This window comes from Pogonomyrmex barbatus, unplaced genomic scaffold, assembly GCF_055798465.1.
Source record: "Pogonomyrmex barbatus isolate J1 unplaced genomic scaffold, ASM5579846v1 scaffold2, whole genome shotgun sequence".
Classification (NCBI taxonomy): Eukaryota; Metazoa; Arthropoda; class Insecta; order Hymenoptera; family Formicidae; genus Pogonomyrmex; species Pogonomyrmex barbatus.
Window position 1 is genome coordinate 17,452,019 of NW_028297116.1, and position 21,109 is coordinate 17,473,127.

Sequence of the window (21,109 nt, forward strand, 5' to 3'; positions counted from 1 at the left end):
ATCATTAGTTTCGGATAAAAAACATACGAAGTTATGCGAAAAAATACTATATTTAATTGACAATACAGGAACCTACCCTCAGAGGGCTTACAACATTCAATTAACTTACTTGTTATAATTCTTCGGTATTTCTAAACGCATTTTCTAAAATCATTTCTAACGTATGAATTCGAAATTCTTCAAGTATAAAATATAGTAATAATATAAAGAGAGTATTGAGCATTCTCGCATTTTGAAGTATATCTTCGAACAAGTATATTACGCAACTTATATGCTAAACATTAAAATATATTCACTTTTATAAAAATATCAATATTTTTCTTATTGCATATGAGGCACTTTATTTGGTATCATTTTCTCAAGGCTAAAAAATTGTTTTTTTCAAATATAGCTTAAAGGCTAAAGAACACGCATCGGATTCTTGCCAAAATATCATAAGCATTGAAGCTCATGCATTAATATTTGAAGATACCAAATGAAATATTGCTTATACGAGTTATATTATACGAAGAACATTTATCGCTTATATTGAAATAAATAAAAAAACTGATTATTCAGATCTTAGTTAATAATTTACGCAAATTTTAATCATATATCGAAAAGAAAAATGTATTTTCTTTTATTAAAATAATATAATTTAGTGCAGAATTTTTTCGAAATAATATAGAATGATGATATCCGAGTCTTGCAATTAAAATATCAAATAATGATTTCGGTCTAGATAATATAATAAAAAAATACAAAAACATCTGATATAAACAATTTAAAAGGTTCTAATCATCAATATTTATGTGCGTGAATTATAATATTAATAATTTCCTCACTTGGATTTTGTGACTTTCACATTTATTTTCCTTTCAGAGAGCAGAAGAGAGCGATAATCCGAACAAGGATTTGAATAAAAAAAAAAAAAATCGCATAATAAAATTTATCTTCTCCTAGCCAATATTATAAAAAAATAATAAATTTGCTAAAGCAAAATTCACCGGTTAATTTTTTTTTTAAAGACGCAGCAATTTGTAAAAAGAGAAATACCAGATGATATAATAAACATGTTTTTAACAAAAACACAATAAAATACCGATCATAAGACTTTGCCGCGCGCTTATACAAGATACAAAATATATTACTATAACGCTCAGTTATTTACATGCAGTCTTTTTTCGCATACATCGGTATAAAAACAACAGTACAAACATAAGATGAACTAACGCTACTTTTAAAAGATAAAATTGCTTAGAGAAGCTTGAATTAAAAGATGCACAAACGAAAAGAAAAACGAAACGAAATAAAATATGGCACCTATTTTCGAGAATTTTTCTCGAGGACGAGAGATGCCGAAACGCCTGCTCGTTTCTTTTTTTCTCATAATTATGTCAGCTTTTAAAATATGGCAATTATCATGGCGCAAATTTAATCATGGCACAAATAGAATTCTTTGTACCGGCATTCAATTCTGACGTTGGAAAGTACAGAGCAAAAAGAATCTTCTTGTTCTCTTCAAATTCTTCGTTCTAGCATAAAACAATTTTTTTTTCTTATTGATCCATCAAATAATATGAATTATTAAAATCTGATCTATATTATTGCGAGATAATAATTCCTTTCTGAAAGCTGTATAATCATTACGCTCTATTTTTTCCAACGTTATTCTTATTTCCTATTGTGGCACTGTATCTTTTCGTATGTTTGCATATATCTATTGTTATGCACTTTCGATGATACTTATTGAGCGATCGTCATCGAACGAGATTACGATATTTATAAATTCGGAAAGAAGGATGCGGATTCTAGATAAAATGTAATTTTAATCTACTCAATATATAAAAGAGAGGATGATGCTTGAGAATGACATGTTTAAGTTAATTAAAAAAAAAAACGCATATATGATTTCTCATTCTATTTTTTTTTTTTCATTTATGTTATGAATATAACATATAGAAAATTGGAATCATCGATTTATCGATATAGTTGTCTGACTTTATCATAATTCATACCATTCTCACCCTTCCTTTGCAAATTCAATATTAAATATCCAATATAAATATTAAATAATCAAAAGTAAGAATTTATTAAACTGCTGATGTCTCGTTGAACAGGATCGAAGAAGAAATGAAATGTTCGCTCAAAGGAAAAGAAACTCGCTTTGCGCTTCTAACATTTACGTAAGAAGAATAAGCCAAACTAAGCCGATAGACAGATGAGAATTTATCTCGTTCGCATCTCGACGGACGTCGGAGTTCGCGACCGTACTGGCGGTTACAGTGTTTTACGATTCCCGCGAGAGAAAGAGGAAGGGAGGGAGGAAGGGAGAAAGAGCGGTTTCTGCGGACGGGCCCCGGCCGCAAGAAATGCGCGCGCGGGCCCCGGCCGACTCTCTCCCCGTCTTCATTAAGGGGCCGAGAGCGCCCGGTAAAAAGCGGAATATCCGGGCGGCGCAAAGTGTTTCGCCGGTACCTTACGTGGTTTTACGACCGTTGCCTTTATGGCTTCTCATTTCTCCCTTTCTCTCCCATATTCGCCGTTCTCTCTTCTTCTCTCCACGCCTCGCCGGGGGTACTCTCCCCCTAACCGCCAGCCTCTCGTTCTCTCGCTCGGTTGCATCGCTCGGGGCGGAATTTGCTCCCAAGATTGACGAGGAGGAGGGATGGAGAGGGATTCGGTTGCACGTCCACCGCCGTCGTTCGGAAGATTTAAGCCATACTTCGGTATCAGCCCCCCTCGTAGCGTCGACGACGAATCGGGACGAATTAGAGCGTTCGTGGATTTTACGGCGCTTAAAATTCATTCACCAGCGGCATTTATGGCGGTTAAATACGCTTATGCCACCTCGTAAGCTAATATAGCCGCTTGAAGACGCTCTTAAGATATTCTTCAAGCTATGAAGATGTGTGTCGTGCCGTAGCGTGCAACCGAATTCATCTCAATACGCAACAAAAGCACATCTCTCATTCTGCTCTAAACTAAGCGCGAAACATTTAATCACATTAAAATGCGAATTTATCTTTCAATTTAGCCTATAAAATCGCTTTTGACTCTCATCATGTACGGTATACATATTTTTGTCTATAATATACCTCCCTCTCGACAGGATCGACGGGGACTCTGTAACTAGACTAGCTCTTTTCTCCTCGCGAACGATCGGGACGCGGATCGATCGAGGGAAAAGGAATCGATTTATAATCGCCGCAGATTCCGTTTGCTCTGTCTCGAACCGACGATCAGACGTTTGTTGTTGCGCTTTGTCGGGGTAGCCAGTAAGGGCGTCTTGCACGGGCCCGCGTGCGGCTTTGCTGAACACGAAATGCAGAACTCAATGGAACAACCCTGCCTCGAGCAGGCACCGATGTTCTTCTCATTGTCCACGTGGCAGGGGAAGCTGCACCTCGGACACGGCAGCAAGTACTCGCCATTTGCGAGCGTCCGACTAGCCTAAAAAAAAAGAGGAAAAATTACAATTGGTGCCGAGAACATTGAAACAATAATTGCATTGTTGTAAATAAAACGCTAATGATTGATTATTATTATTAATTGTTAATATCAAAATAGAAAATTATATAATGAAAATTAGTTGGTTATTTAATATAAAATTTCGACTTGTGACTATATTTATTTTATTACATAAAAGTACAAAAAAAATAATTGAAAATTTAATAAATTTCCTATTTTTTTTTTTATTTACTTTAAACGTGATTAATTTTTTAACAAATATTTTATTTATATGTACATAACTTCTATTTGTATAAATTTAAAAAATTATCCTGTTTATTATAATGATATAAGATATAATATAACTTAATTATTCATTAAATAAAGAATATAAATTGAGATAAAATATTAAAAAATACAATAATAATATAAATTAGAAAAATTTTATACGCAGTTCGCGTTAGTATATATCTATACGAGAATCTATACATTTTTTCAGAATTTATATTATTCATCAGAATCCATTATAAATATAGAACCTTAATATTACACAATATAAATTTAATATTAAAAATATTAAATTAATAATTAAATAAAAATTTATTTAAAAAATAAAATTTTTAAAACAAGACATTTATCGAATAAACATCTTCAAGTTCCTAAATAACAATAGCAAATTCCCAAGTAAATTTTAATACTTAAAAATTTAAATAAATTGATTTAAAATGACATTAAAACAACCGTCTATGAAGTCAGAATCCTTTGAAGTCTTTCGACTAATCTCTTGTTGAAAAGTTTACATTAGAAACATACTAGCTTATAGTATAAGCTATGCTTACAAGTTGGATGATAACAGGAAGCAACACTTTTCACCTTTTGAGTAATAATTAATGAGATTAGTTATACTGGTATACACCTGCTTGTCGATCGTGACTTAAATTGCGTTAACACAAGGCGAAGGATGCGACGAGGCGTACTCCTAATACACAGATTAAGAGAGTTAAGTTACATGCGTTCAAACGTCTATCAGAAATAAATGAGTAAAGATTAAAAGTGTATATAAAAAAAATAAAATTTTACGACAAACACTAATTCTTCTGTTCTCTTTTTATCACTATACATATTTTAATAATTCAATTAATTTAATTTTTCAAAAATTGTAAATGTTTCGCACAAATAAAAAATCATTAATAATTAATAAATTAAAAAACTTTTTTTTTAATTTATAGTAGTGTTGTATTAATATTGGCACATTATGTTGTAAAAAAAAGTGTTATTGTTTCCTCTCTCAGATTTTCTTCTTTCTTTCTTTTAAAATTATTTAAAAAATTTCATTAAACTTAATAAGAAATATTTTCTTTAATATACATATCTAGCTATTAAGTGAAAAATTTTCAGAGAGAGCTGCAAATTTTATTGATATTTTGTTATTGTTATTGCTGAGCAAGTATATACGCAGATAGAACGCATGAAGTACGCTCATATATAAAGTTGACGAAGCTGAGAGTGCGAATTGTTCAGTGGCAGCCGATACTTTTCTTAGAACTTTGATAAGAAGAATTATCGCGTAACCACAAGATCAGAGACTTGCATGAAGGTAGACGACAAAAGAAATGCGAGAGTGCGTTCCTTGCTCTTCTCGACTCACAAAGTGTTTCAATGGCTTTCAATTTTGATGAAAAAAAAGCATAAACATAAGATAAATAGACATTGATATAAAATCACATTTTGTATGTGTTTAACATCAAGTCTTTGAAAATTCAACCTTAATAAACAATCACAATCTAAAACTTTTTCATTATTAAGCTAGATAAGAATATCGTTATGCACAGAAGAAAAATCGTATTGTTATTCTTCTCGCGTTATTTTGCAGCTTCGCTATCGTCTCACTGTGCATCATTAATAAGCAAGTTCGTAAGAAAATTCATACAAAAATGCTCGAAACGAATATTGATCTGTCCTCACAACCGACACATGGACCCATTCTTACCCGTCGAAAAAACGAGTATTTTTATTGAAAAAAAAAAAAAAAATATATATATATGCAATATTATAAAAAAATATACATCTTAAATATATAAAAAAGAATGCGTTAAACACAAATTAACAATGAAGAAGCACTGCTTTGCTTTTATGTCATCTCTTCACAGCAACTGTGTGTGAAGTCGCCAGTATCTAGAAGTACTGGCGATACAGGATTAAGGCAACAATGTAGCAGCTGCTTCGAGGGGGCGTGTACGAATACTCTGAAAGAATTCTACTGTTGAAACATCTACTAAGAGAACGCGACAATATAGTTATCGAATGAAATTCTGCTTACGTATAATTGCATTAATATTAGCACTTTCACAGTGCCAATAACATATATCTGTATAATAAATTATTCTAATTATGCTAATTAAAGTAATGTGTAAAAAAACTAATTTTCATGATATAATGAAAATTTTGACAATTGTTTTGGTGATAAAACAATTTTCATTTAAAAGAATCAAAAAATTTTTATTTTAATATATTTGTAAATAAATAAAATTACTTTCGAAGGAGATAAACATTTTTTTCAACGCTTTTCATCGCATTTGAACGCGGTACAGTCGGTTAGGAATTCGGTTGGGATCCTAAGCACACAATGTAGAAACTGGTTAGAGAATATCTACGCCATCTTAGTTTTTCCGAGAAGTATCAACACTACTTCAAAAAGTCTACACATAGTAGTATCATTTTAATATCAATGTAACCTATCAATATTTTAAATTCCAGACGTAAAGATTTGATCAAATGTATGTATAATAACAAGAAGTTGATTGCAACTTTTGTTTCTAATAACGTATTTTTTTAATTTTATCATAATTCTATAAAATATAAAAGCAACATAATTTTAAAATATCTAGATAAATTTCTTTTTTTCGAATTGCATATTAAATTTGCACTATTTCAATATTAAAAACATTATAATTGTTAAGAACTTGCAATAATATAAATAGAATTTATAAAAAGCACAATTAATGTTAATTTTTCGTTTAGAAATAAAACTACGAAAATATATGAACTTCTTCATTCTTAAGATACAACAGGATGCTGGTGGTTTTTATTACTTCAAGATATCAATATCGTATCTAGCGATGAGATATGATTTCCGGTGGGAGCCGCGATATTTGGTACATGCAACAATGTGATATAACATTTTTTTCTCCCTACATAAATTTATCTTCAATTTTTATGTATTTCTTAACTCCAATCGACACAAAAAATTTGTTTTTTACAAAATCACAAAACACATGCATATATATTTATATATATATTTAATAGATAATTTTTGAAGTTCATAATAATTAAAGAATGTTTATAATAACTATTTATTAAAATTATCTTTAGTTTTATATAATTGTTCATATTTTTCATTCAACATTCTTTCATTTAATTATTAACTTTGATTGCAACTTTGTGTAAAGGCCATAGTTAAGAAAAATTGCTCCAAAGATTACTTCTTTTCAACAGAAAACTATTCTTCAACTATTCAACAAAAGATTCTGTCAGATTATAGTAAAATATTATTCTGAATATTCATTATTTCATAAGAGTCCGTTTTATTAATAGCTGTAGACCGATCTCAAGCAGCATAGTTGTGTCCCTAGCAACTTAATGAGGAAATGTAGAAAGGAGGGCTCTGAGTCTGGTCCGGCGGGACTGCCACAATGTAGCAGATGGCCTGAGCAACTCTGTATCTCCCGCACATGAAGGGTTCACCGATCTTCACGAAGAAAACCGCTCGTCTGAGTTTCGTAACGATCACACACCACTACTCTGGACCGCATTTGGCCGGCACTTTGTTGCACGAAGAGAAAAATTCCCACGGATCCGAAGGGACGGTGCGGGTTGAACCGAGTAGTTTGTAATGCTGGATTATTATACATTGTTACACGTTCCTGTTTCTCACAAAATTCATTTGCAACAAAGTTGTAATTCAATTTCAAAAATTCATTTACGTAAATGTAGCACAAAATTTCTAATGTGTTTTATAAAAAAAAATGAGAAGATTAATTTTCCGAGTAGAATTTAGATAAATAAATTTTTTTAAATTTATTTCTAAGTATATAGAAGACAGAACGCTTTAAACGCGAGAGGAAACGTAAAATACCAGCACGTTATCTGTGAATGGGTCGTCGCAACAAAGTGTCGCGCGTGTGTCGCATAGCGTAACAAAGCAGTCTTTGATATCTGTCCCTTTCGTTTCTCTGCTCGGTAATCGGACACAGGCGTATCTAAAAATGTAGAAGTTGATAATGTATGAACCTAAATTTTGAAGAAAACGCAACAAGAAAAAAATTATCTGATTATTGTCTTATAATATTGTAAATTTTTTAGGTTTGTTCACAGATTCTACCTACCAGCGCTTTATAATCAATTTACTATCCAGATAATATCAACTTGTTTAACAAATTATTTCTGATCAAAATATGATAATTCGAAAGATCATAAAGTTGATAACAATTAAATTGATAACATTGTTACATGCAGACATCAGATATTTTATATATATATATATATATATATATATATATATATATATCATATGAATCAAAGTATAACCGAAATATGATTTATATGCCAAGCTGAAAGTTTATGAGTAATATTTTGAGAATCGTGATTGTGATTTTTATTAGTCAACAAAATAGCAATGTCAAGTTAGATAAATTATTATTAATCGATCAATTACAGATTGAATGTAAAACCAAACTGGGTAAAACTGGAAACTTAATTTAAATTTCTAAAGAATCAATTTGCACAACATGGTACGGAGGCATTTTCAAAAAATAACAAGAGTCACTGCAATATTAATGTTAATTAAGCAGTCGATTTCGAAGCCGATAAATTGATAAGTAATCAATAGCACGCTGTGAAGATAAATTGCTATGCGACGTTGTGCAAAAGTTCAACCAAATTAATGTGTTTCGCAGAATTTCTTTGTCCAACATCGATACTTCTAGCAAAAGGAGCCGATTATGATGCTAATATTTTTCACCGAGCGATATTTTTCATCGCGCGAATTTTTGCAGTTGGGTGTCTTAACAAATTCGAATCATTTGTCCGCGTCCCTTCGCCTATCGGATCGAATTAAGGTGAATCCGTAATTCGATATTTTCATTAAGCATCCTGCGTATTGAATTACGGTGGACTCTGATTCCGCCGAATTATCTCTCGGCCGACTAGATCTTTTCAAACCTATTAGAAGTTAGCCCCCCACTTTTAGAAATAACTTATTTTGAGAGTTGTGCTGAATTGTGCTAGGTTTGTGCTACATTGTGTTCGAATTTTAAAACCGTGAAAAATGTCATAAAAAATGAAAAAAAAACGACATTTTAGGCTAGCCCCCCACTTTGCGATTTTTTTAATTTTCTAGATTGTGCTAGGTTGTGCTAGGTTGTGCTAACATTGTACCAAAATATTATCTTTAAAAAATAATAACAATAGAAGTTATGATAAAAAATAGATTTGGGAAAAAAAATATATAAATGACATTTATTCTTATATCAGTCATCTAAAGAGTATGCAAATGCATATCTAATATATATTCGCTTAGCACAAATCGGCACAATCGTCGGTTTCGTCAGCAGAACGATATGAAGGGCACTTTACTCTTGAGCGCACGCATTTTTTCTTAAAAATTCGGATTTGTAGTTATTGGATGTCCATAATACTGCATATCTGAGTTGTGCTAGCCTAGCACAACTCAGATATGCAGTATTATGAATATCCAATAATTACAAACTCGAATTTTTAATAAAAAATGCGTGCGCGAAGGGCCGCGCTCAAGAGTAAAGTGCCCTTCATATCGTTCTGCTGACGAAACCGACGATTGTGCCGATTTGTGCTAAGCGAATATATATTAGATATGCATTTGCATACTCTTTAGATGACTGATATAAGAATAAATGTCATTTATATTTTTTTTTCCCAAATCTATTTTTTATCATAACTTCTATTGTTTTTTAAAGATAATATTTTGGCACAATGTTAGCACAACCTAGCACAATCTAGAAAATTAAAAAAATCGCAAAGTGGGGGGCTAGCCTAAAATGTCGTTTTTTTCATTTTTTATGACATTTTTCACATTACGGTTTTAAAATTCGAGCACAATGTAGCACAAACCTAGCACAATTCAGCACAACTCTCAAAATAAGTTATTTCTAAAAGTGGGGGGCTAACTTCTAATAGGTTCTTTTCAAGGTACATGTCGATTTCCCCATTTACACTCGATCGAATTTGAATCTCATTTTTCTCCTTTCTATTCCGAAAATATTAATAGATTTCGACGTAGTCGCACACTATGCTTTTCTAGATTTCTAAGTAATAAAATTTGTTAAGACAAGAAATTGAATTATCGTTAATCGTTAATTGTTTCTCTAATAGTGATAAAAATATTAAAGACATTACGAAAATCGTTGATTTTTCATTATAATCATATAAATCCGTAATTAAAGTATATAATAACAAAATAATTATTGTCTAAATGACGATTACTTATCGTTTCATTGTAAATACAATGCTGTAATAGCGGTTCTAAGCTCGCATTCTCGACATGATCAATAATGAATGTGAATAACGACATGCCGATAATTGAGAAATTCTTAAAGTATTGCAACGAAACGACTATAAGCGATAACAATCGCAATCTCGCGATGTGTGCCAATGATAAACTGCATAGCGCAATGGTATTAATTGACTTTCGTAACTGGCATCAAGAAACGCATAATAAGGAAGTAACACGATACCTCGTGAAATTGTTTACATATATACATTATTATATTACATTATTACATCACAAGTTTCTTAATAAAAAAGTGATAATAATTTTCTATTTTCGGCAATTTATAAATAAAAAATATTTAAGTGTAAATATAAAAAAATATTACAACATTTGTAAATTGCAATCTAGGTATTAGCATTGTATGGTAAAAATAGTAACAATTAATAAGGTTGGTATCGTCGCAAGAAAAATTGTATATATATATAAATAATGAGATTAATTAATAGATGCATTAAGAAGATGCATGCATCGATTATTTGTCAAATCAAATTGTTTGATTACAATACGCTTTATTTATTGCACTTGTAAAGTGCAGATGCAACAGCAACGAGTTGCCTGTTGCTAGCCGCAGTTATACACGCAAGGTATAAAGGGATTTGGTAAAGAAGTACTGACTCTGTAAGAACGTTAATTTCTTTTTACCCGCAGGGTATGTGCACGCGGCATTCTTCTCTCGTCTAAGACGAGATATAATCATAGCTACTTCTTCTCTTCCCGCGATCGGACTTACGCTCTCATCGAGTCGCACGCATCTCTTCGCTTCGGCAGTCATTACTTGACAAAGGGAGCCTCGTTACGCACCATTGCGCGCAAAAATTGCCAATAAAGCATAATGCGATATACAGGTACCTCGACCTTGTGACGCGCCGCTTTTGTGACTGCCCAATTATCCTATTGCGTCATAGATTTAGATTGAAGACGGCCTCGAAAGGCCGTCTCCTTGGTGATAGGCTCGAAGATGTCAGAGAAATTCGGTGTCTAGCCCGTGAAAATGATTCACGCTTATCCCGGTCTTTCCCGGCAGATTTACATCTTGAGCGGAAATGAAAACGAAGGGTCGAGATAGAAGAACAAAAAGAATCCGCGAAAACAATTTTTAATTAAATCATATTTCGACACTTCGCGAAAAATCGACTAAATTCGATGAAGGTTAATTTCTCAATGGAATGTTTCAATTTCCTGTTCATTTTTCAACGTAAAATAATAAATAATATTAAAGATTAATTAATTAAATTTAATATGTGATTTTTCTTACAAAGAGACACAGAGAAAAAAGCAACAAAATTGTAAGAAAATTAAATTGGGTTTCAATTAAACGCTAATTCAACTTTATTTTCAAGTTTCTGGGTTCATAATACAAGAGTTCTTCCCCTCAAAGGGTTAAAAGATATATTAATGTATCATAACGAATGCATGTATCAAGAAGAAATAATTTTCTCAATCCAATTTCTGATATATTAAAAAAAAAATAAACATGATTTTCAACTAAATCGAGATTGCTATATACCAAAATAGCGCGTTTGGTAATGCGATCCATAGTGCGTTTCTTTTGTCAAATGCAATTCTGGTGACAACAAAAAGAATTTTTTTTTCTTTCTCGTTCCTTGAAACAAGTTTCTCTAGGATTCGAAAGGTATACGCAGTCTGGACAAAGACATACACTTTCGTCGATGATTCTATGCGTATAAGCAGGTATAGTACTTAAGTATGCAGGACTCTGAAGTTTCATGGAAACCTCTGGGAAATTTTATCTCTCGACACTTTATAAGATGTATTTGTCTTGAAAAATATTTAATTTAATCACGTTTAAGGATGTTAGTATGTGAGTTTAATAATTAATAAATTTTTATATCTACAAATTTGTAAATTTCCCTACAATACTTTTCAGACCAATAAGAGAAATATACAAAGATAATTCAGTATAATATAAATTAAGAAATCTTTCAAAATTTAAATAACATTAATAATCAAAGTTAGTGAGAGTCAAGCGAAAAAAATAAGTGCGCAAAAATACGGATAAGTGTTGAGAAACAAGCTTTATCCCATATTCTTATTTAAGAAATATAACAATGCAGTAAAATAATAAAAGATTTACTGTCGCTATTCGCGATCGATATAAAAAATACAATTCCTGATCCTTTCCTATAAATATATATAAGAAAGATTTATATATTTCACACACACACACACACACACACACACACACACACACACACACACACACACACAACACCCCCCTCCACACACACACACACACACACACACACACACACACACACACACACACACACACACCTCCACACACACACACACACACCCTCCACACACACACACGCGCGCGCGCGCGCGCGCGCGCGCACACACACACACACACACACATTGTGCGCTATGCATTTTCGTCCTACATAAATCTTGACTTCGATGTACTTGGATGAAGGGCCGAAGCAAAACTTTTCGACAGAGGTCCAATTTGGAGAGGCGTCGGGCGGGCACGGCATCACTCTTCGTGAAACTTTGCGCATATACACACCTATATGCAGGACAGGGTATTCTCGAGAGCGCTCTCTCGCACGTACACATACGACGTGCGCGTGTACGTATACGCGTCCGAGCGGGGTCGTTTGGTTTTGAAGTGGGCCAGAGGCCCGCCGGCAACGCGCGTCGGATGTATCATTATCTTGGCCTCACTCTGTTGCTATGCAATTAGAGTCCGTTAATCGGGATCCCCACCCCACACTCGACAGAAACCGAGAGCGCGTCTTTCGTGACGCCGATCCGCAAACGGGAGGGAGGAGTATCCGATTCGCAAAACCGGAGATGAGAGATACTGGATGGAGAGAAAGAGAGAGAGAGAGAGAGAGAGAGAGAGAGAGAGAGAGAGGGAAGGACCTGCAAACGGTTGAAGAAAGTAAGAACGACAGGCGAGAAAAGAAGACGAGGAGTACAAAGAAGAACAGAGCAAGTGCTATGATGCTGAACGAAGATATCATGCAAAGAGAGAAGAGGAGAGGTAGCTGAAGAGAGAGGACTCCGTAGGAAATCCGCAGTCAGTTCCCAGACGAAGACGGCAACAACAACAATAACATAGGCAGCACGTGGATGTGGAGACTCCAATCTCAAACGTTCTCCAGACTTTGACCTCTCTTTCTCTCCTTCTCCATTCCCTCTTTCTTCTCTCTTCAACATCCCTGTTTCCTAGTAATTATTTTCGTGATTCTCTTATTCTGCTCATTGCTTTCTCATCCGTAACAAAATTCACACGAAGTCGAAATTTTGTTTGGCATATTTCCTTTGAGGAACTTTTTATGATGCTTGAAATTTCGCTAAAAAATTAACATCCCATACTCATTTTTTGCTGTAATCGACGTTAAAAAAATTCTTACATTATATAGAAATTTTGTAATTTTTAAATAATTAATTCAATATATTTAAATTATCTTCGATATATTTAATTAAATTACCTACAAAATATATATCATTCACTCCAAATAAATCTGATTTTAATAAAAATTCTTATATAATATATACGTGTAAAACGTGTCGCGTGAAAAAAGTGTACAGAAAATTCAAAATCGTTTATCCTTTTCTTACGACGTTTCCTTTCTAATAATTATAATTTCGCAGCATCAGTCTCTAGCGCATTTTTTCTAATTTTGGTATATATCTTTTTGGAGACGAAGGAGACGCGACCGTGACTGTGTCAGACGGGTTTCCTCCGCATTCATTAAGAATTGCTCGGCCTTGGGGGATGCTGCGCACGCAGCATCCAACTTGCGCGGGAGATCTGTCGTCGCGGCCGTCGACCACGAGGCACTCGGTTCATTCAGTATGGTACTTTCTTGCCTTTTCCCGCTCTTTCTCTCTGCCGTCCGATAGTCTTTCTATTTCACGTATTCTTACTGTATTTAAAATTCTTTAAACAGAAATCTTTTTTGATATTTCATCCATTAAAAAAAATCTAAAAATGTATATTTTAAATTATAATATACATTTTCAGAATTTATATTTTATATTAAATATTAAATATTTTCTATTTATTTAATATTATATAATATTTATGTACTTAACTTTATTGTAAATACGGATAAAGTTGAAATTGCTATTAAAGATAACTTCAGTATCAGAAACAATGCTGACAGCGGAAAGAGAATGACTCATAAACATGATATTATATACGTTCTTTTTTTGTTTTTGTTATTTTGACATTTACCCAACGTTGCGCGGCAGAATTATTTGTATTTTACAAAATATAATTATAGATTATTTAATGTTTTGAACATTTAGACAAATATTTAATAACAAGTTTTTATAAATCTACGTCATTCGGCTCGTTATTTTAATTTTTAAAACTGACGTTGATTTCGTGAAAATAACCGCGAACAATCGCGATTTATTTTAAGCGGTTACATCTCGTGACAGATTGAGAATTAACCTGACCTGTTAGATCATGTCTACATTAGTGACTAATCTTCGAATTTTTCATCACGACATCATGATTCTTGGAACAAAGTGATTTGGACTAGGGGATTTCGCAGGAGGCATATGTTATTTGTTATAATATTTTCGGATAATCACTAGTTCCTATGTCATTCCCGAAAAAATGGTAAAACTTCCTTAAATTTAAATTAAAATTTGTATATATGTAAAATGACGCACAAAAATATTCGCATAAAAATCGCATTTCAATGCTTTTAATTATCATCGCAATGCAATTCATAACATGTCCTTTAATGCAATAAAACATAAATACCAATTATATTATTTTTAACTTTAAAATTTACTAACTATCCACTTTGTTTGTTTGACATTTAAGATGTTTTCCTGATGTCTGAAACTTTTTCATCAAACTTTTAAAAGCAATATCGATAGTTTTAAATATTTTTCTTATGTTTGTTCAATCAAAAATGGCAACAAAAATGATTATTAATCAATTTATATAATTTCTTGTAATTTTTATTTTTACAGACATAACATAAAGAGTCTGTAATATCTTTTCGATAAAAGAAGATTTTTTTTATAGAAAAATAATGATTACAAAAAAAAACAATAATTTATTTATTTTATTATTAATAGCCACGCTCTTTTTACTTCGACTCTTCGATTTATCTTCACTAACCACGAAATTCATTTGTTCGTCCTCCCATCGTCGATAATAAATTTCGTGCTAGCACTTCGCTCAGGATTCAGGATATCTCGTCGATGACGCGTCCCACGGATCAAGGACGCGCGCTTAGTCCTGCGTAAAATGCGCAACAGCTTTCCCGCCCCCTGCTCTCTCCACACACATTTCTTCATTCCGCCGCTAATCAGACCCCCACCCCTCATTCGACGTCATAAAAATTTCGCGGCCCCGGGCCACGCGCCTCTATTACACATACATTATTCAACGCAATCGTCCAAAAATTCTCGTTGCGAATTCAGCACGATGCACCGTAACCGGGTAGCAACAGGGACCCAGCAACAGGACCTGTCTCCGTTCTCTGTTCTCTTCTCCCCCACCTCCAGCATCTTTGGCCACCACACATCGTCCTCTGCCGCCGCGACCGTCTCTCTTTCTCTTTCCTTTCCCCGGTCGTCGCTTTCTCGTTAACGACGTCGGCGTTCGCCTTTGGTCCGCGGTCTCCCGCTTCTTCGACATATTTCGACAATGACATCGCGAAACGTCGCGTTCTCCACAACGAGAATTCAAAAATTGAGAACCGACAGCATTTTCGATTGCAATCGGCTTTGATCGCGCCAAGAATGATCAATGACGTCATACGATCTGCTTTGGATCATTAGAGTTCGATGATCAAAATAATTATAATGATATATTTAAACAATTAGATGCTTAATGTTTCAAAATAACGTAATTATATAAAAATTATTTTACATTAAGTTATTTAAAATCTAGTAATAACTTAATATTCTATTTTTTTCTTTATATAATTTTAATCGAACCTGAGTTCATGACACATATCCAGTTTAATCGATCAGTTGGATCGATTCAAATAGGTTTCGAATAGAAAACTTAAAAAGATAAGAAATATGATCTCAGAAACATGATTTTTCACAAAATCAAAGATAAATAATTCTGTGCTGAATTAAATTAATTAAATTTAATCAACAGAATTTAAATCATTAGGCATTTATTGTAAATTCAATTTTATAAAGCTAAACATCTTAATCGCATGACATGATAACATTATCAGAAGTAATAACATGTACATTTGCAATAAAGAATATCGAGTATTAGATACAAATTATTTTCGGCGTGGAGGGAAAAAAAATAATAATCCAATATCCATTTGCTGATTTTCTTTGGAATATCATTTATATTCGTAGGCGTGCATAATACTGCGCCCGAAAAAATTAAGATATATGCACATTATGTGCACGTGAAAAAGCAATGTCCTCCCCATGAGAAATCAACGGCGATAGGGCGAACCGATCGAGACATTTGCGAAACGAGTGGTGGGCCAATTTGAATATTAATAATCGGCTCACGCGCGAAATTGGCCAAAGAGATTGCAACAGGAGGAAGGCGTTACCCGCGAGATCATCGTAGATGATCGATCTTCCGTTGCAGAAAAACAACGCAGTCGTATATTACTCTTCTCGGTAGATCATTGCAATTGCCCACGCGCTTCTGCGTGACGTGCGAGAATGCACGCGTGAGAATACGCCCACGACGTCCTACGCCGCATTTTAGTAATTCGCGTAAACGATTGCATTACGATGACGAAATCGGCTAACTGCAAAGTGATAAGTCCCAATTGGAATCTATTTATTTATTTAAATTGATATAATACATATAATATTATATTGGTACCATTGAGAAATGAATGATGAAATTAATAATTCAAATCGATTCAAAATTAATCATCAAAATTAACAAAATAATTATATTTAGTTTATAATGATCGACGCTATTTACATTATTTTACATAAACGTTATGAGAGGATAAAAATTGGGTAATAAGAATTTTTAATTCGTCTAACGACTCGTTTGATTTTATAAATCCAAAAAGAAAATACTGATTGTAATTAAATCACCAAATTGGAATCACCATTTATCACATAACTTTTGGACAACTTTTTGCAATATATTACATATTTAATATCGAGTAGTTTTCGATGAATGCTTTGCTCAGTTTTAATTTCGCCATTTTTGTTAAAAAAAACATCAAAAGGATCACCGTATTTATCTCTGTGGGTACAATTAGTGGTATTCTGGATGAGTATCTGTTATCTTCAAGGGAGATAGCGAAAAGGTGGCCTCTTAGTGATGTGCAACCAGACACAATCGGGGTCAGAGGTCAGTGCTAACGACGACTCGATAATGAGACACAGATAAACGTAAGGTGGGTGTTGAGACTTCAGTCTTCTCTGAAGAGATTGAAGATAATTGTCACAATCCAGATTCTGTTGATTATCAACGAGTGCAACATTATAAATTTTTTTCTTGTTTCTTTAAGAATTAATCATAAAATAATGATAGTTACAATTATAAGTATATCTTTGCAGTGTTTTCTCGCACAATAAAGACTTGCAAAACAGACAGAAAGGCATTTTCAAAAATAAATCTGGAGAAAAACTTTGAAGATTTTTACGGTTTTTTTATGTCATTCCATAATATTATTCATTCTAATTAATTAAAAAATCGCTCTTATTAAATCCTGGAAATTTTTTCCTCTTCTTTCAGTATTTTCAATCAGGATCATTTTAGCCGTATAAAAATAATAATTGTTGATTAATAATAAAGCAAATTTGTTATGTATGATAATACGTTTATGGAAAATCTATTCTGTCAACTTGAACACATTCAGAAGACTAGACATTTCATTCAGTGCTAGAGATAGCTTCATGAATGAATGAAGCGACCGGACATCGTCGAAGGACGTCACTCAGGTAAAGGTTATCGACACGATTTTGAGCTCGAAGATCGGTTTTATCTTGCAACTAAGTGTAACTCGGCTTCTAACATTACTTATGTATTGCGAGCAAACACATCTATTTCTCTAATAATTTCCAATTACTACTGTTATCAAGCGCTCTTAATTCGCTTGCGTATATCGCACGTATCTTCATAAATGACATTATTTGCTTACGAAGAATTAATATTAACAAAAGTTTGTCAAAATTTTGAAAATTTTACAGGTCATGTTTTTAAAATATAAATCATAAAAATTTAGATCTTTGATAACTTACTTATATAAATATAAAATATTATTTTTTTTAGTAAATTTTTATTATATACAAATATTAATTCTACATTCTATCGAGAAAAAAATCTAAAAAGTATTCAATGCCAATATAATCTATGTATTATCAAAATAATATAAATAAATAAAAATTGTATGAATTGACAAAATTTAAAAAGAACTACATCATATATATATATTTTTAGTGCATTGTATTTTTAAAAATACATATTCTTGCAAACAATAATTTTCTTACAATCAATAAAAAATATGCTAAATTGTCGCTTGAAAAATAAACATTTTCCTTCTTGCTTCTTTTAAAACTCAACTTTTCCACATCTTTGATCACTCGTTTTGTCGCAATAGTCGTTACATGTTACGTGAGCCTTTGATTACCCACAGATTATGCAATATGAATGTAGCATCCGGTAGATTCCAATTACAATTAACGGGAGCGCGAGTGTGCTTGCGTATATTCTGACCGAGATTCCGCGCAAGGCCGTTCGTCGCCCGGTAAAACCGCTAATACTACGTCTGCCGGTTTTCTATTAGATATATCGCAATTCTATTGGCTCCAATCTATATAAACTGTATCAAGTGGCGTTATCTAAACAACTCGTCCTCAAGAATATTGCCGTTCAATCCGGTTTTGTGTCGCGCGTGAATGCATCTGCAGTATATGCAACATCGATGCAACATGTTTCGAGACGAGTAAAAGTGCATTTCTTGAACAGGATTATTATAGATTAAAATCCAGTAATCTTCCGGATTTCTAAAAAATTAATCGCATTATATGGTAAAATTTACGCAAAAATTTAAAGCGTTTAAAAAATTAAAATACAGAATAAATTATATGAAAAGGGCGAATTTTTTTTTAAATTTTGTATTCTCAAGAATTTTTAAAAATTTGAGAATAAGATTTTTTCAATTTCGAAATAACGTTAGCGATTTATGATGAATTCTTTATAAGTCTCATCAAACATTCTTGCTTTAAATATATCGGTGAATAAAAAAGTTCCAAGATTGGCAATATTGCATTGAGATAATTGTAATTATATATTATTATATATTCTTAATAATTTATAATTCTTTGCTTTAAGACAAGTATAATCGCGAGTTTTACATTAATCTATATTAGACATGTGTCTGGCAATATAATTAAAATATAAAATAAAATAATATATAAATAAAAACTATATGTTCAGCTGTATTTATAAAACATTAATATGGTTTCATGGAAACATTTATATCTTTCTTAAAACAAATATGCTACCATCATGATAGAAATATCGTACTTTAGTCCTCATTAGTACACAGACAATTCCTCTTGTAACAACAAAAGCGTACAGTTCTTATAACACATGTATTCATACGTGACCATTATCTACGAACCGCATCCCGCAACGGAATAATTGCTGAACGGCAAAATGCTCCCCGTAATTCTTTTATGGCGATCCATGTCGTGAAGCGAATAACTTATGTTAGTCGGACCGGCAGCCACAAGATTCGAAAGCATCGCGCGGCTCAACGCGTCCAATTAATCGCACGCTCGGCAAATCTATAAAACGATTAAGGTAATACTCACGAGTAGACGTGAAGTAGATGAAGATCTTAAATGTCAACTAATGCAGAAATTAATCGTCTCTATTGTATATAATAAGATATACCGACAGCATCGCGCTTAAATATTTAATACGCATATATAATATAAAGAATAAAATTTCTTCTTTCTCTAATTGCAATCGCTGTTGTATTGATATTGATAAGCAGTTTCAGTCTTTAATTGTACAAAACTTGTTTTTTGCACAGCAAAATTATTAAAAAATAATAATAAATTTATTTTAAAAAAGGAGATTTATTGTTATAAAAGTTCTCAGACTTGGATAGTAGACGCATTTATTTTAAAAAATTGAATCTGTCGAATTGAGTAACAAATTCTATCAAATTGTATTTTAGCTAAAAAATGAAAATATTATGTTATGAGAATACGTTTTTTTCTATTTTTTGTAATGCATATTGTGTAGCTAGCATAAAATAAAGTTTATTACTGAAAAAATATTCGGAAACAAACGGTAAGACACTTAAATTTTGTGCGAGGAGAAAAACATCCGATGAAACATCAAGTGAAACACGGATCTTTATTATAAACTAATATATATAATAATAAAAATAGTAATATGGAATATGTATATAAATAAGCCAGTTGACAATAATCAAGTACATTACAAAAATTTTAATTCTGGAGAAACGCAACAAAAATCGAAGTGGACGAAAAAAAGAAAGAAATTGGCCGCGAAACTTTGGAGACCTTGCAACTCTCGATCGAGAAATTCAGGTCGTATTCTTTTTCTTTCTCTGACCCTTCCACCCTATCTTTCTCTCTCCAGATCGCCGTCCTCCAGCACTGGAGAACTGCGGAAGGCGACCTGTTGCCAAGGGAAGCTTTAAAAGTAAACAACGTTACGTCATGAAGGCCCCTGGTGTCTAGAGATCTGCTGTGTGGTGTCCGTTGAACGCTCCTTGTTCCCTGTCCTATCTTTCTCTTCTCTCTCTCTCTCTCTCTCTCTCTCTCTCTCTCTCTCTCTCTCTCTCTCTCTCTCTCTCTCTCTCTCTCTCTTTCAGTGCCGATGATCGCCAAATCCTATTCCGGTCGCATTTATATATACGAGGTGGTCGGTTTATCTTGATCCCCTCCGGTGGCGCATTCATTTTTTATGTCGCGTGCAAAAAAAAATTATCTCTTGGCAAGATAAATCGCAATAGATGATCTACCCGTATTATCTACAGCTGATAAGTCACTTTCCTTGTTGATTATCTATATTTATATGTTTCTGTTAAAATATTTTATTTAATAAATTACAATAAAAAATATATAGCGTAATAGAAATTCAATAACAAATTTCCTTATCAA

General features: G+C 32.8%; 1 protein-coding gene across 1 annotated transcript in view; it reads right to left on the reverse strand.

Annotated features, from left to right (window-relative positions):
* Window positions 1-31: 31 nt before the first annotated feature.
* LOC105434218 (uncharacterized) overlaps window positions 32-21,109 on the reverse strand; it is a 39,302-nt gene continuing 18,224 nt past the window's right edge. Inside the window, exon 2 of the mRNA XM_011649875.2 lies at window positions 32-3,432. Coding sequence (XP_011648177.1) covers window positions 3,178-3,432 — 255 coding nt within the window. The 3' untranslated portion in view covers window positions 32-3,177. The remainder of the gene's footprint in view (window positions 3,433-21,109) is intronic.